We start from the raw sequence: 15,666 nt of genomic DNA, 5'->3' as shown, positions 1-15,666 counted from the left end.
CAGTTACTGGTTTAGCATCTCCTACTTGTTATTTTATTCAACAAGTTATTTCATTTATACACAATGATGAAAAACACTACTGCAAACTACACTGACATACAAATCATAAATTGAAACAATAGATGAGACAAACACACAAGGGACACCGTTATTTTTGGACAACACGTCCCCGGAAAAACCCAATGCAAGAAAAATGGTACAGTGGATAGAAGGTTTGTATTATTAAGCAAGCAGAATCTGAGTACAATAGGTTGCCTCTCACACCGGCTAACCTTTCAGAGAAATCTCGATAGCAAGAAATACATACAAGGGTTTACCTCATTCTCCAAGTCACAATCGATCCACTGAGTGGCCTGACTCTGGAAAACACTGCAAAATCCGAATCACTGCTTGGGCTAGCATCTTGCCTCTAGGAGACTGCGTCACCCTGTCTTTTGGATCGATTTGCTGGAGGAAGACTGCTATTCAGCCCTCCCTGCTTAGAACTTTGCTTCTCTGGCAAAATCTCGAACTTTTGACGAATATCCTGTACTGCCACTGCAAGAGACCCTCCTGGCCTACGTCCGCACTGCGTGAGCCCCTTCCTGGGCTGCGTAGGCCTCTGCGTTGCCTCTCTGATGCTATTGCTGCCTCCCTGCCACGTACTCTTTGGCTCAAAACTCCTTTCCGATCCAAATCTTTGCTTCTGCCCCTCTCATTGCAACTCAGATCACTGGTTTGATTTTTTCAGCAAACCATGCCCCAGAAAAATCGAACTGACTAATCAACTTTGTGTATCTCCAACTGGTCCTCAAGCTTCCTCTTATACTTTTCCTATTGCTGAATCAACGATCGAGATTAAGTCCCTAATCAACGGCTAAGATTCAAACAGACTTGATCCTCGTTTCTTAGAAGCTTCTCACCCATATTTTTATTAATACCCATTAATATTTTTATTTTCCTAAGTTTAGACTTAAGAACCCCATTAAAATTTTTAATTATTTTAAAAACTTACAATCCGGGTGGAATTTCTCCAAACGATTTTTGGGTCTTGGAGATCTCATGTATTCTAGCCCCTCCACAAAATTTCGAAGCTAGAGCACATCTGATGCTACCCAAAATCAACAATTCCTAGTTAGGAGTTGTCAAGACTCAGTACCTATGTAATACATTTTGATTTTGATGGCTTAATGAGAAAATTACAGTTGATTGTTAATTTCATTTTTTTCTCGTATTGGATCATTGATGAATCTGTCACAATTGTATTTGTATGAATAATGTTACAAATTTTACAATGTAGAATCTAGATGTATGTCTGAATTTGTATCATCATGAGAATTTGTGTAATCTTAAATTTGACATATATATATATATATATATATATATATATATATATATATAACATGTCCTATGTGTCCTGTTCCAGTGGGTCTACGTGCCCCGTATCAGACACTCGAATTTGCGTGTGCTGCGTGTCCCCGTGTCTGGTGACTTAGCTAGATGCATTTTTGTGTTTAAGAATAAAAACGAAGTCTCAATTTGCCATAAAAATATTTTGTTTTGAAGTTTTCTACTTACTAAGTTACTATTATGTGCTGAAGATAATAAATTAAGATTTAATTCGTAGATCTAAAATAATCTCTCTTCTAATGATGGGCAATGTTCACTTTTGGTGACTTTTTTATCCGAACAATGCCAATGGTGTATCTAGTTTTGTATCAGTGACATATGGTCTTTATTTTTGCATTTTCTTTAAGTTCTTTTGTTTTATGTGTATGTTCAAGGTTCGAAGGCTTAGAGTACAGCAAAGAATCAAAAGTGCTGAGATAAGAAATGTGAATGATGAGGATGAAAATGAGATGCCTGATATTCCATCATCCATTCCTTTCCTCCCTCTTTTGGTGAGTTTTCTAGAATATCATTAATAGTTATATGTATATATATTTTTAATTTTAGATAGGATCACAGTTATGATATCATGACAAGTTGATAAAATGCATTTTTCATTTTCACACCTTTTTCAGTCAGTCAGTATTGCAATTCATGAACATCTTGTAGTCTTTGTGAATGCTAATGCCTGTGTTTGCTTGTATGAGCAGACAACGACGACTTTGAAGCAGTTTTATGCCACCTGCTTTTTATTCATTGCTGGGATCATTATTTTTGGTGGCCTTCTTGCACCTAGTGTAAGTTGACTACACTTCTATTGTTTTTGTTTAACGTCTATAAACTGTGATTTTTACCTTCTCAAAGAGGATTATTATCACTGAATTATAAGTGCTGACAAATATGGATTCTTATTTAGTAGAATGCTTTCACCCTTATGAAGTTCAGTTCATTTGAATGTTGGCAATTAAATGGTGACTGCACTCACAGGTCTTCTTTTCATTTTATTTTATGGTTTTAAGTTTTGAAGGTGTTATTTCTAAGTTGCACAATACAGGGAAACATGTATGAATATTTGAATGGAAATGTGCTAGAAACGTGGCCTCTCAAAAATTTGGAACTGGAAAATGCTATATTACAATATCATAATTAATAAGAATGTATTCTTACTGCAGCAATTGCTATGAATATAAAAACATTGATCTGAAAGCCCAGGAAAGAAAATGGTTCAGTGAATACAAAATAAATCGAATGCAATGAAGAACCATTGAATTTTTGGAAAATCAAGTTGCATTAAATGAATAATGACTGGTTACTATGATTTTTTTTGAGGAAAAGGTTGTGTTTCTTGTGAAGTGGAGCTCTGTTCACTGGGAAGAATGAACAAAATGCTGGTCGAGGGTTTCTGAGTCAGGAAATGGGCACAGATGGGCATGGAGGGTCTCACGTATAGACAGAAATGGATCTGCACAGAGAGGAGGGATCGCCGAGCAGAAACATACATAGATTTGGTAGAGTAACCCCTGATGTTAGATGCACAGAGTAGGGACATTTGTGCACGCCAAGCAGAGAATGGCAGACAGACAGGGGAATGATGAAGTTATCAGAACCACCAAAGCTCTAATACCACTGTCAGACAAAGGGAATACCTCCACTGATGATTGTTTTCATTAACTCATGCTATACAAATATACAATAGAGTGTCTATTCATTTCACCTGGTATGAGGGACTCTTGGTCTTCCTCATGACTCCTCATTTCCTCTACCTAACTATGATTTACAAATTCTTTACAATGACACAGAAATTCTGAAGGATTATGTGTCCAACAATTTGAAAGGTTGTTTTTGTTGTTACCTATCCATAATAAACATAAACAGAATTATCACTTAATACTTGTTATTGGTGCACTTGATTGCAGTTACTACAACACTCAAGTGCGAATTCTGAAATGTTTAGAAAATCTGATATATAATGCAAAAATTTATTGTTTTAAGTGACCATTGTGGAATGTTTGAAATAAATAGATTAATCATTTGAAATAAATAGATTAATGTTGTATGAATGATGGAACTTTTTCTTTGATCAAGAATATTATAATTTGCAAACATAGCACTTGACAAATCATTGTTCTAAATTGAATATCTTGTGAATTTAACTATTTGGTAATTTGGTATTTGCACCATCAAAATCTTGATTCTTACCCTGGTGTACCAAGTTGCCTCAGTGGATCTTAGCTAGAAGGCTCATCGTTTCTACTACTCGACCTAGATAGTTTGACTTATAGGAAAACCATCCTTAGGCTAGGAAGCCTTCCTTAGCCTTAAAGTGAGAGGCAAGGCCATCTAGGTGATAGTGGATGGCTTGTTTGATATTTTCTCCTTGGCTCTCCTGCCGATATTAGGAATTTTACCTTTAGGTGAGAGATTGAGTCGCAATAGGTAGCTTGTCTATTGTACCTCTAGGCTCTCCTGTTGAGGTTAGGACTTTTCGTCCTAGGGTAGAGTTTGAGAGCTAACAAGGAGCACTTGCTTAACTTCACATACAATTGATTCTCTCTTAGTACTTGTAGCATTAAAGTGCTCTTCATGTAGGGATAAAATGACAAATTTATCCAAGTAATTTCTAAATATTTCTTTCATTAAGAACATGAAAATAGTTAGTGCAGTTGTCATTCCAAATGGTACCATGACAAAGTCATAGTGTCCATAGTTGGTTATGAAAGTTGTCCCACTAATGTCTTCATCCTTTATCCTTATTTAATGGGTAGCTCAACCTCAGATCTATCTTCGAAAATATCTTTGCTCCTCTCAGTTGATCGAATAGGTCATCAATAATTGGTAAATGATATTTATTTGTCACAGTGACCTTGTCAACTATCTAAAATCAATGCACAACTACAAAATCCCATCCTTCTTCTTCACAAAGAGTACCGTGCTCCCCATGGATGTGAAAATTCCTAGATCTAACAATCTCAGGAATCCTACTGCAACCAATTGAATCTACTTCACCTAGATTGTAAATTACGTTACAAGCTTATTTCAGATTTCTTCTTGAAACATTGAAGTAAATTACTGAAGCAACCTACACCAATTAAATATGATTCTGAAACATAGAAACTGAGGAAGGAAAATATAAACACATAGGACACAATTATTTTTGGACAAAAGTCCCCGGAAAAACCCAATGCGGGAAAACTGGTGCAGTAGCTTTGAGGGTTTTATTATTATGCAGGAGAAAATTTGAGTACAATTCTAGGATGCTAAACTAGCAATCCAATACAGAGAGAACACTGAACAAAATATTGGTGAAATGATCTCACCTTGTCACTAGAGAACCAGTGACTGATCCTGTTGCTCTGGAGGCTTTGCATCACCCTCTACGCAGAACTGCGTCACTCTAGGCAGTTTCTGCATCACCCCTCCTAGGTATTATGCTGCTTGTCCCTTGGATCCTCTGCTAGCTGAGAAATCGACCTTCTGCCTCCCAGACTCACACCCCGTCTTCCAGCAACTGAATTTCGACTTCCCTTAGCAGGAAACTTGACTGTCCCTCAAAAACTGCGTTGCCTCTGCATCAGCACTGCGTGGGCCAGTGCTAGCCTTCCTTTGAACGTCTTTCTGTTCTCCCTTTGCCTCGTACTCTCCGGAAATTCCTTCTTCCGGATTCTCACTGCCCCTCAACTGCAAGAAATCTCCTCAACTATTTTTTCCTTCTGAGAACTTCTCACTTCAGAAAAATCGATTTCCTTGATCTCTCAGTGTATTTTCCTAATGACCCTCAAGGCCCTTCTTATATCTTCCTGTTGGACAACCAATGGCCTAGATTACATCATAATCAAAGGCTCAGATCATTTTGGCTTGATCCGTGTCTTTTTCTAGAAGTTTCACCCCTGATTAGATTAATACACATTAATATTTTAATTTTCCTAAGTTTAGACTTAGGAACCCCTTTAAAAATATTGATTATTTTAATAAAATCACTTCTGGGTGGAATTTCCCAAAACGCTTTGTGGGTTCTTTGGAATACATGTGCCCAAGCCTCCCTGCAAAATTAGAGGCTTAGAGCACATTTGATGCTACCCAAAATCAACAAAGGAGAGACACTTGGGCATACACCCCCGTTCTTTAATAATTCTTCTGATTACATATTTGTGCCTGGCTATCTCTTTATGATCTTATTGTTTCCTCTGCATTTATTGTTGAAATTTCCTGTGCATAATTTCTCAATGATATCAATGGCATGAGATAAATTGTTTAAAGATCATTAGGTAGTAATTCTCAGATCAGAAAATTGGTTTCTACTGTGTTCTTGTAGAAAATTCAACATGGTATCATAGCAAGGTTGAAAGAGTAGCGATTGAAGTTAGCCTAAGAGGCAAGTGTTCAACGACTTGATGAGATTTTGATTTCTTTTCAATTGGTGCCAAGCCTCAGAATGGAAGACAATGTTACAAACCTTCAGAAGGAAGTTACTCCAAAGCCAAATGGAGTTGAGGAGAAAGCCTCCCTCACTTGTTTTTATATAAAGTGAGAAGAGAGCCTATCATAACACTTGTATTAAAGTATGTGCTTTTAATATTGATGTATTCGTCTTGGAGTCTTTATGTTTGTGTGGTACAAGAGTTGGAAGACTTAGGGTTTGTAAACCCTAGAGAAGACTTGGAGGTTACGACTTGTGTTGAAGTCTTGGATGAGAAAGTCCTAGGGTTTGTGGGATGAAACCCTAGAGCAAAACTTGGAATTCTAGATGCAAGTTTTGTGATGCATATTTGGTTTATCTCCTTGATAGCATGTGGAATGACTTGGTGTTGATGCTAGCTTGTTGTGGAGCCTTTGATGTGGCTAGATAGCTCAATGAATCTGCAGGATGAAGAAACCCCAACCCTTACAATTCATGCAAGAAAAAGGAAAGGAAAACAACATGCATCAATAGTTGATGTTGAGGATGAACATTCACCTTAAAAGAAGTCAAAGGAATTCAAGCTTGATGAAATTACAAATGGACTTCATTGAATTTTGCAAGGAGGCAAGGATCAATAGGGAGTTGACAATTCCTTACAATCCTCACTTGATTCTTCCTTAATCATGAGATAAGTACTTCATATTCTTTTCCTTGACTATTATTACTATGTTTATTTTTTAGATTAGCCTCTTGTCTTTGTTTTTTTTTGGCTTGGTTATATTTTTTTCTTCCATGGACTCTTGAGTGGAGTTTTTGTAGAAAGGAAGAATTGTGGAGACTACCAATGCAATGATGATTCATGCAGTATATGGCAGCATTGAGAAGTACTAAGCGAGGTTTGTGACAAAAAGGTTCTCCCAGAAAGAGGGAGTGGACTACAAGAAGATTTTTGCTTCAGTCGCCAGATGGTCAAATTCTTGGACTTGAGCATAGACTCAACATGAGTGATAGGTGTGGCAAAGACCTAATGATATATTCCTCAAACGTAGAAAGTATAGCGTCCAAATTTTTGAGGAAACTCGGTATGATGAACTGCAAGTCCATGGCTACTCCTATGGTTTCTAATTGTGAAAATTTGCTACAGTAATTGATTTATTTCTCCTTCTTATTTGCAATAATAAGTTATTCACCAATGCTTCAGTAAATATCAAAATAAACTCAGCTGCAGACTTCACAAATTAAGAATTGAAAATTAAAAGGCAAGAGAAACATCAGCATATGAACAATCACATTGACACACTTGTTTTTGTACAATCGTCCCTGGAAAAACCCAATGCGGGAAAACCGGTTCAGTAGATCTGAGGGTTTCTATTATTGGCAGTAAATTTCTAAATACAATCTGGATGCCCCAGAGAAAATGGCAATCCACTTAGAGAAGATAACTGAGAATTCTCTCACACTGAATTTGGAGATTTTACGCTCTCCCTAGCTCCTGGATGACCCATTGTGCAGTCTCTGCGTGAGCCTATGCAGCCACTGTGTGGCTTCTACATGGAGACTCCCTCTGACTGCGTCAACCTTGGCTGCTATTGCTTCTACTGCTGAGAAATCGAGATTTCTCCTGCCAATCACCCATAGTGATTCCTGGCACTGATCTCTGCTATCCCCCAACACTTTTGCGTCAACCTTGTCTAGTTGTTGCGTTGTCCCTCTGCATCAACCTCCTCTAGTTGCTGCGCTGTCCCTCCTTTGCACTGCGCTGGCTCTATTATCCTTCACTGTCTTCTCTAAACTATGCTCACTGAAACTGGAAATCACTTCCAGTACTGCCTTTGATCCTCACTACTTGATCACTTGTTCAAATTCCTTACCAAACCCCGCTCTAGGAAAATCGAACTGACTGATCAACTCTCTATGTGTTTTCAAATGAACCCCAAGCCTCCTTATACTTTTCTCGTTGAGAGTTAAATGACCGAGATTAAGTCTCTAATCAACGGCTAAGGTTAAAACATGACTTGATCTGCCTTCTAGATCATTCTCACCCATATTTTGATTAATACCCATTAATATTTTAATTCTCCTAAGTTTAGACTTAGGAACCCCATTAAAAATATTAATTATTTTAATAAAATACAATTCGGGTGGAATTTCACAAAACGGTTTCTGTGTTCTTTAGAACTTATATGCCTTAGCCTCTCCACCAATTTTCATGGCTAGAGCACAACTGATGCTACCAAAAACTAACACTCCCTCTTAGCGAGGAAAGTACTCTAGCAACAATGTCCAACTGCATGTTGCTCTGTCTCTGAAGCATCCCCATTCCGCACTATTTCTTTCACTAACATTGTGTTGCTGCTGCTGCTGCTGCTACTGCTGCCCATGACACTGCCATTGCTATTGTTGCATCTATACTACAACTCCCTCTCAAATGCTGCATCACGCTGTTGAAAGGGATTTTCCAACATACCCATCTGTTCCCTAAATTGAACAAACTTTGTTCTTCCTAAAGCCTTGTTGAGTACATCTGCTAACCTGATTTCCTATGGGAGTATACTCCAACTCTACCACCCCATGTTGAACACAGTGCCTAATAAAGTGACACCGAATATCAATGTGTTTGGAGCGATCATGAAACACTGGATTTTCAGAGAGCTTGATACAACTCTTATTATCACAAAAGATTTTTGTCGCTTCCATCCTTTTCCTGAGTAGATTTACAAGCAGTTTCCTGAGCCATATAGCTTCACATGTTGGTTTGCTAGTTGCCATATACTCAGCGTCAGCAGAGCTCAGTGCTACAAACTTCTACGCCTTACTGCACCAGGAGGTCATCCCAGATCCAATACCGAAGCAATACCTAGTGGTACTTTTCCTGTCTACTGAACTTCTTGCCTAATATGCATCAATGAATCTACTCAATTCGATATCATTGCCCTTGGTGTATCTTAATCCAAAATTGACTGTTCCCCGCACATACTTGAGAATGTGCTTTGCTGCTGCCCAATGCGACCTTTTTGGTTCCACTATGAACTGACTAAGGGTGTTGACAGCATAACATATGTCTGGCCTAGTGTTGACCAAATACATAAGCGATCCAATGAGTTGCCTGTATAAGGTGGGGTCCACTTCCTTGTCTCCAGAAGCATTTATTTTCTTCCAGTTGTTAATCATAGGCGTAGCCATAGGTCGACAATCCTGCATTCGAAATATTTTCAGAATTTGTGATGCGTATCTCCCTTGGCCAAGGAAGATCTCACCATCCTGCTGCCAAACTTCCAATCCCAGAAAGTAGTGCATTAGCCCCAAATCCTTCATGTCAAATTATGTTTCCAGGTTCTTCTTGCAATCCTCTATGAGTTTGGATGATCCTGTCAAAAATAGATCATCCACATACAATACTAGAATTAACGACTCACCTTCTACCAACAGATAATAAAGATTGGGATCGACATCGCTCTTGATGAATCCCAACTACTGTAAGTAGCTGTCAATTTGACCATACCAAGCTCTGGGTGCTTGTTTAAGCTCATACAAGGCTTTCTTCAATCTACACACATGAGTTCTCTTTTCATGTGTTTCGAAACCTTTTGGCTGTTCGATATATACCTCTTCTTCTATCACCCCATTCAAGAACGTTGTCTTGACATCCATTTGGTGAATCTCCCATCCCATCTGTGCTGCAAGGGATATAATGGATCTGATAGAGGTATACCAAGCTACTGGGGCAAAGGTTTCCTCATATTCTATTCCTTCCTTTTGAGCATATCCTTTTGCGACGAACTTAGCCTTTAGAGAACAGTCTTTCGGATTAATCACATTGCAAGGATTGGGTTGACGTTTCGAACCAACTAATGTGGTTCATCCTTAGCAAGACCGAGTTTCTTGCTCTTAAATCCCTAAGGGATGACCCCGACATTGTCGTCCTTAAGGGAAACAAGGGTGGAGCTGTTGTCATTCTCAACAAATCTGATTATGTCCACAAAATGGTGGATCATCTATCTAATAGCGTGAGTTACATCAAGCTTAGGAAAAATCCCCTTAAATCCATTTCTAAAGAGGTTGCTTCTGCAATCAAAGCAGATCCATCTCTCAGCCCCTTGACCCGAAAACTCATTTAGAGCAACCCCATTACCCCTAGAATCTATGGCCTTTCGAAGATTCATAAATCTGGTGCTGCCTTGAGACCTATTGTTAATACCATAAGTGGACCGACCTACCCTCTTGCTAAATTCCTTGCCCAAAAGCTCAAACCTCTTGTCGGTTGCACTGACTCTTTTGTGAAAGACTCTGCCTCCTTTTTTCAAGAGTGGAAGGATATCAAGCTAGATCCTGGTGATTTACTAGTGAGCTTTGATGTCGTCTCTTTATACACCAAAATCCCCATCTAAGAAGCCATTGATATCATTAATTGTATCACTGATAAAGACACTGCCAAGCTAGTTGGCCTTTGCCTCACCTCTACTTTCTTTAGCTTTCAAGGTGAATTCTAAGAACAAACTTGTGGTGTTGCGATGGGCTCCCCTCTCTCAGACCTTCCTGACAATATTAAGGAAACTATCAAACAAGATTGTGCTGTTGTCCTCAGGAACGCTAAACCTCTGAAGAAAAACCTTAGCAAGGCCAAGTTTCTTGCTCTTAAATCCCTAAGGGATGACCCCGACATTGTCGTCCTTAAGGCAGACAAGGGTGGAGCTGTTGTCATTCTTGACAAATCAGATTATGTCCACAAAATGGTGGATCATCTATCTAATAGCGGGAGTTACATCAAGCTCAGGAAAAATCCCCTTAAATCCATTTCTAAAGAGGTTGCTTCTGCAATCAAAGCAGATCCATCTCTCAATCCCCTGGCCCAAAAACTCATTGAGAGCAACCCCCTTACCCCTAGAATCTATGGCCTTCCGAAGATTCATAAATATGGTGCTCCCTTGAGACCTATCGTTAATACCATAAGTGGACCAACCTACCCTCTTGCCAAATTCCTTGCCCAAAAGCTCAAACCTCTTGTCGGTTGCACTGACTCTTTTGTGAAAGACTCTACCTCCTTTATTCAAGAGTGGAAGGATATCAAGCTAGATCCTGGTGATTTACTAGTGAGCTTTGATGTCATCTCTTTATACACCAAAATCCCCATCCAAGAAGCCATTGATATCATTAATCGTATCACTGATAAAGACACTGCCAAGTTACTTGGCCTTTGCCTCACCTCTACTTTCTTTAGCTTTCAAGGTGAATTCTATGAACAAACTTGTGGCGTTGCGATGGGCTTCCCTCTCTCCCCCATTGTCGTAAACTTGTTCATGGAAGATTTTGAGACCAAGGCCCTTGCTTCTGCCAAATTCCATCCTAAAAAGTGGAAGAGGTTCGTCCATGACACTTGTGTCATCTGGCCCCATGGTCGAGAGAAACTAGATTTGTTTCTCAAGCACCAAAATTCTCAATCAGATTCCATCAAATTCACCATGGAAGTTGAGGAGAATGGTCGCCTTCCTTTTCTAGACACCCTCCTTTCTAGGAGGGAGAATGGTTCCGTTTGTCACCAAGTTTTTCGAAAGAAGACCCGCACAGAACAGTACCTCCATGCCAATTCTCATCATTTCCTTGCTCAAAAATTTGGGGTTCTCAGCACTCTTGCTACCCGTGCTCTAAGAATCTCCGATGATGACCATCTTGATCAGGAGAAATCTCATCTTCTTGAGGTTTTTGAAAATAATGGGCACAGCTGGTCCCATAGTCTCAAGGCCTTTCACAGAGCTAGCAAAGAGCTGAAGGTTAAACCTGCCCTTTCTGATCCTATCTCTAAGGTTCATCTCCCGTATATCCAAGGAACCACTGATAGGATTGCCCATATTCTTAAGAAGACTAATGTCTCTTCTTCCTTCAAACCTCTCAATACCATTAAAAATTCTCTTAGGTCGGTTAAGGACCCTATTGACCCAAAGGACTCAAAAGGTGTCTACCTTGTTCCCTGCTCCTGTGGTATCCCCTACATTGGAGAAACTGGAAGATCTATTAAGCAGAGGATCAGTGAGCATGCGGCTGACATCAAACACAATTGCTCCCGCACATCAGCCCTTGCAGAACATGCTGAGAAATCAAAGCACCATGTCTACATTGAAGAATCTAAGGTCATTGCTAAAATTGGTCATTTCCACCACAGGAAACTCAGGGAAGCAATTGAGATTGAGAGGCATGCCAAAAACCTTAATAGGGATGATGGCTGGAAATTAAGTAAAAGCTACATTCCAGCTCTTGCCTCTTAACTCTGCTGCCCTCTCCTCCCCCTTATCTTTCTTGGCTTTTGATGTTTTCCTCCTTATATTTATTTAATCTCCTCCTGCTGTTAGTTATTCCTTTCTTTGCCTTCCTCCTCTCAATGAGGTGAGCTTTCCTCTTCTTATAATCCTTATTGAGGTTTTGTTAAAGTTTAATATAAAGTTATATAAAATCTATCTAAATCACTTAAAGGCTTTAACCTATTATTCATAAAAATAAATAATTAAATTATTAGTTTAGGTCATAGTATTATAAAATTTGATTATTAATTCCATTTCAGCCTTTTCAACCTAATATTATTATATAAATTTATAATATTAGTAACCAATTTATATCATAACCACCTGTTCTCTAACTAGTAATATTATAGATTTTTCTTGAATAATATAATTATTTAATTGTTGAATATTTTAGTTATTATAGATTATTCTTGAATTGATGAAAATATTAATTTTTTGTAATATTTCATTACATAACAACTAATTTTTTACCTAATATTATTGTAATTACTTATTATACCGACGAGTTTTCTACATAATATTAAATAAATAAACTAATACTATTATTATTATTATTATTTATTATATCATGATAACAGCTAGTTTTCTTCCTAATTCACATTGACTAGGTCAACCCTTGCTTATATTATTATTTTATTAGATTATATTATTATGTAATTAATAAATTGCGACTATTTCGATAATAATTAATTTGTTATTACATAACAGCTAGTTTCCAACTAAATAATTTTATTTCACTAACGACTAATTCTGAACGGATAACATTGAATAGTGATGCATCCCTGCTATTTATTCTCTTAGGTCAGTTGATTTCTCACCTTGTCCTGAGGATGAACCACATTAGTTGGTTCAAAACTTCAACCCAAGCCTTACAATGTGATTAATTCAAAACACTGTTATCTAAATTATGGATCACAAAAGTCTTAGATCGAACCTAGCCTTGTATTTGCCTACGCTGCCATCTGCAGCATACTTGATCTTGTAGATCCATCTCGAACCCACAACTGATCTGTTCTCTGGTCTTGGTACAATTTCCCAGACATCATTTGTCATGATGGAACTGTACTCTTCTACCATGGCATCCACCCATACCTGGTGCTGTATGGCTTCACAAAAACTAGAAGGTTCTTCGACTTGAGCTACCAATGTTTGGTACCTGTCAGGTTGTCTACGCTGCCTTTTTTCGGCTCTAGGAGCTCCAACGAATTCCTCTGCGTCCCTCAGAGTCTGTCGTACCTCTCGGCTAGTCCTTCCACTAGTGGTGGGAGGTTACATTTGTTCCTCTTCTCTTGAGGAGATGCTAGTACTGGCTACAATGCTCGAACCAAATACCTGTCTTCTTGCCAGATCTGATCCTTGTTGCTGGACTAGAGGAGCCTCATCAGCCTATTCTTCAAACGACATCTCTCGAGATTTCCTGAAAGCTCTATCTTCGATGAACTTTACATCCCACCTTACTACAATCTTCGTAATGCTTGGAATGTAGATTCGGTAAGCCTTTGAAGTCTCGCTATAACCCGCGGGCTATCCAACTTCGACAGTCTTCTCTAACTTGCTCCGCTTCTCTTCTGGAATACGACAATAAGCCACACTTCCGAATATCCTGAGGTGACTTACTTCTGGCTTCTTTTCCGTGAAAACACCCTTTGGCGTCTTCTTTCCTAAAGCCCTGTGAGGAGTCCTATTCTGAATGTATATAGCCGTGTTGCATGCTTCTGCCCATAAAAACTTGGGTAGATTTTGATCATATAACATCGCCTTTTCTGCTCGAACAATAGTTCTGTTCTTCCTTTCTGCGACTCCATTCTGCTCTAGATTATAAGGTGTTGTCCATTCTCTTCGGATCCCTTCTCTTGCGTAGAAATCTGTGAAGTCTTTATTCGTGTATTCTCTGCCATTGGCTGAGCGCAATATTTTGATCTTCCTTCCTGTCAGGTTTTCCACTAGAGCCTTAAACTCATTAAAACAATCAAAGACCTCATCCTTGGTTCTTAAAAAATAAATCCAAGTTTTCCTGGAATGGTCATCTATGAAGGTGACAAAATACTCAGCACCACTGATAGCTCTTGTAGACATTGGACCGCAGATGTCTGAGTGTATTAAGCCTAATACACTCTTAGCTCTATTGTTGCTTCTGGAATAAGCTGCTTTGGCGTACTTGCCTAGTACGCAGCCTCTGCATGTATCATCATGCTTGGTAGTAAGCATTGGAACCCCTGTAATAGTTTCCTTGAGCATCCTTAACGCCCCATGATGTAAGTGTCCCATCCTTCTATGCCACAGTTCATTTAAGTCTTTTTCTCCACTGACATTATTGCTTATCAGTGCCATAGGAGACTCGAGCTGCAACTTGTATAACCTATTGCTTCGAGTTCCAATCTGGGCCCTCTTTTTCCACTTAGGATGCTTGACATATACTCTGTTACCAATGAAGTACACATCATATCCTTTATCTTGTAATTGAGATATAGAAATCAAATTTATTCCCATACGTGGCACATACAGTACATTTGTGGCCCGAAGACTATCTCTTGCTGCTGTCTGGTATGTAATGGTTCCCTTTCCTACTGGGGTTCATTTTGTCTTGTTACCATTGTGATTTGGAAGTTCATTTGCTCCTCCTAATAGCTCGAGAAATATTGTCATTCTCCAGTCATATGAGTTGAAGCCCCGCTATCAATGTACCAATCCTCGGCTGATGTAGAACTCGATAAGCAAGCAAATTCCTCTTCTAGCCTAGAGGTTAATTCGAAAATATTCTGATCCCTACTGTCCTCCATGCTCTTTTTCTTTGCTTCCATCTTGCCTGGACCATGCTCTGATACGATGTGAAAATTTGCCGCAGTAATTGATTTATTTCCCCTACTTATTTACAATAATAAGCTATTCACCAATGCTTCAGTAAATATCAAAATAAACTCAGCTGTAGACTTCACAAATTAAGAACTGAAAATTAAAAGGCAAGAGAAACACCAACATATGAACAATCACATTGACACACTTGTTTTTGGACAATCGTCCCCGGAAAAACCTAATGTGGGAAAACCGGTGCAACAGATCTGAGGGTTTCTATTATTGGTAGTAAATTTTTGAATGCAATCTGGATGCCCCAGAGAAAATGGCAATCCACTCAAACAAGATAACTGAGAATTCTCTCACACTGAATATGGAGATTTTATGTTGTCCCCAGCTCCTAGATGGCCCAATGCATAGTCTCTGCGTGAGCCTACGTAGCCACTGTGTGGCTTCTGCGTGGAGACTGCCTCTGACTGCGTCAACCTTGGCTGTTGTTGCTTCTGTTGTTGAGAAATCGAGATTTCTCCTGCCAATCACCCACAGTGATTCTTGGCATTGATCTCTGCTATCCCCTAGCACTTCTGCGTCAACCTCCTCCAGTCGCTGCGCTGCCCCTTTGCATCAACCTCCTCCAATTGTTGCGCTGACTTTGTTATCCTTCACTGTCTTCTCTGAAGTATGCTCACTGAAACTGGAAATCACTTCCTCCCAGTATTGCCTCTGATCCTTACTGCTTGATCACTTGTTTGAATTCCTTAGCAAACCCTGCCCTAGGAAAATCAAATTGACTGATCAACTCTCTATGTGTTT

The 15,666-nt window shown here is 39.0% G+C and overlaps 1 protein-coding gene across 2 annotated transcripts in view; it reads left to right on the top strand.

Moving 5' to 3' along the window:
* The window catches only part of LOC149213637 (protein ORANGE, chloroplastic-like), a 324,381-nt gene that overhangs the window by 73,566 nt on the left and 235,149 nt on the right, over window positions 1-15,666 (top strand). For both annotated transcript variants that reach the window (XM_089392067.1, XM_089392068.1), the window contains exons 3-4: window positions 1,764-1,880; window positions 2,079-2,165. In XM_089392067.1, the coding sequence (XP_089248193.1) occupies window positions 1,764-1,880; window positions 2,079-2,165 (204 nt within the window). The remainder of the gene's footprint in view (window positions 1-1,763; window positions 1,881-2,078; window positions 2,166-15,666) is intronic.

Source organism: Pinus tabuliformis, chromosome 1_1 (genome assembly GCF_031772625.1).
Source record: "Pinus tabuliformis cultivar Carrire ecotype Pingquan chromosome 1_1, CPIR1, whole genome shotgun sequence".
In the NCBI taxonomy this organism is placed as follows: Eukaryota; Viridiplantae; Streptophyta; class Pinopsida; order Pinales; family Pinaceae; genus Pinus; species Pinus tabuliformis.
This window is presented reverse-complemented; position numbering and strand designations above follow the sequence as displayed.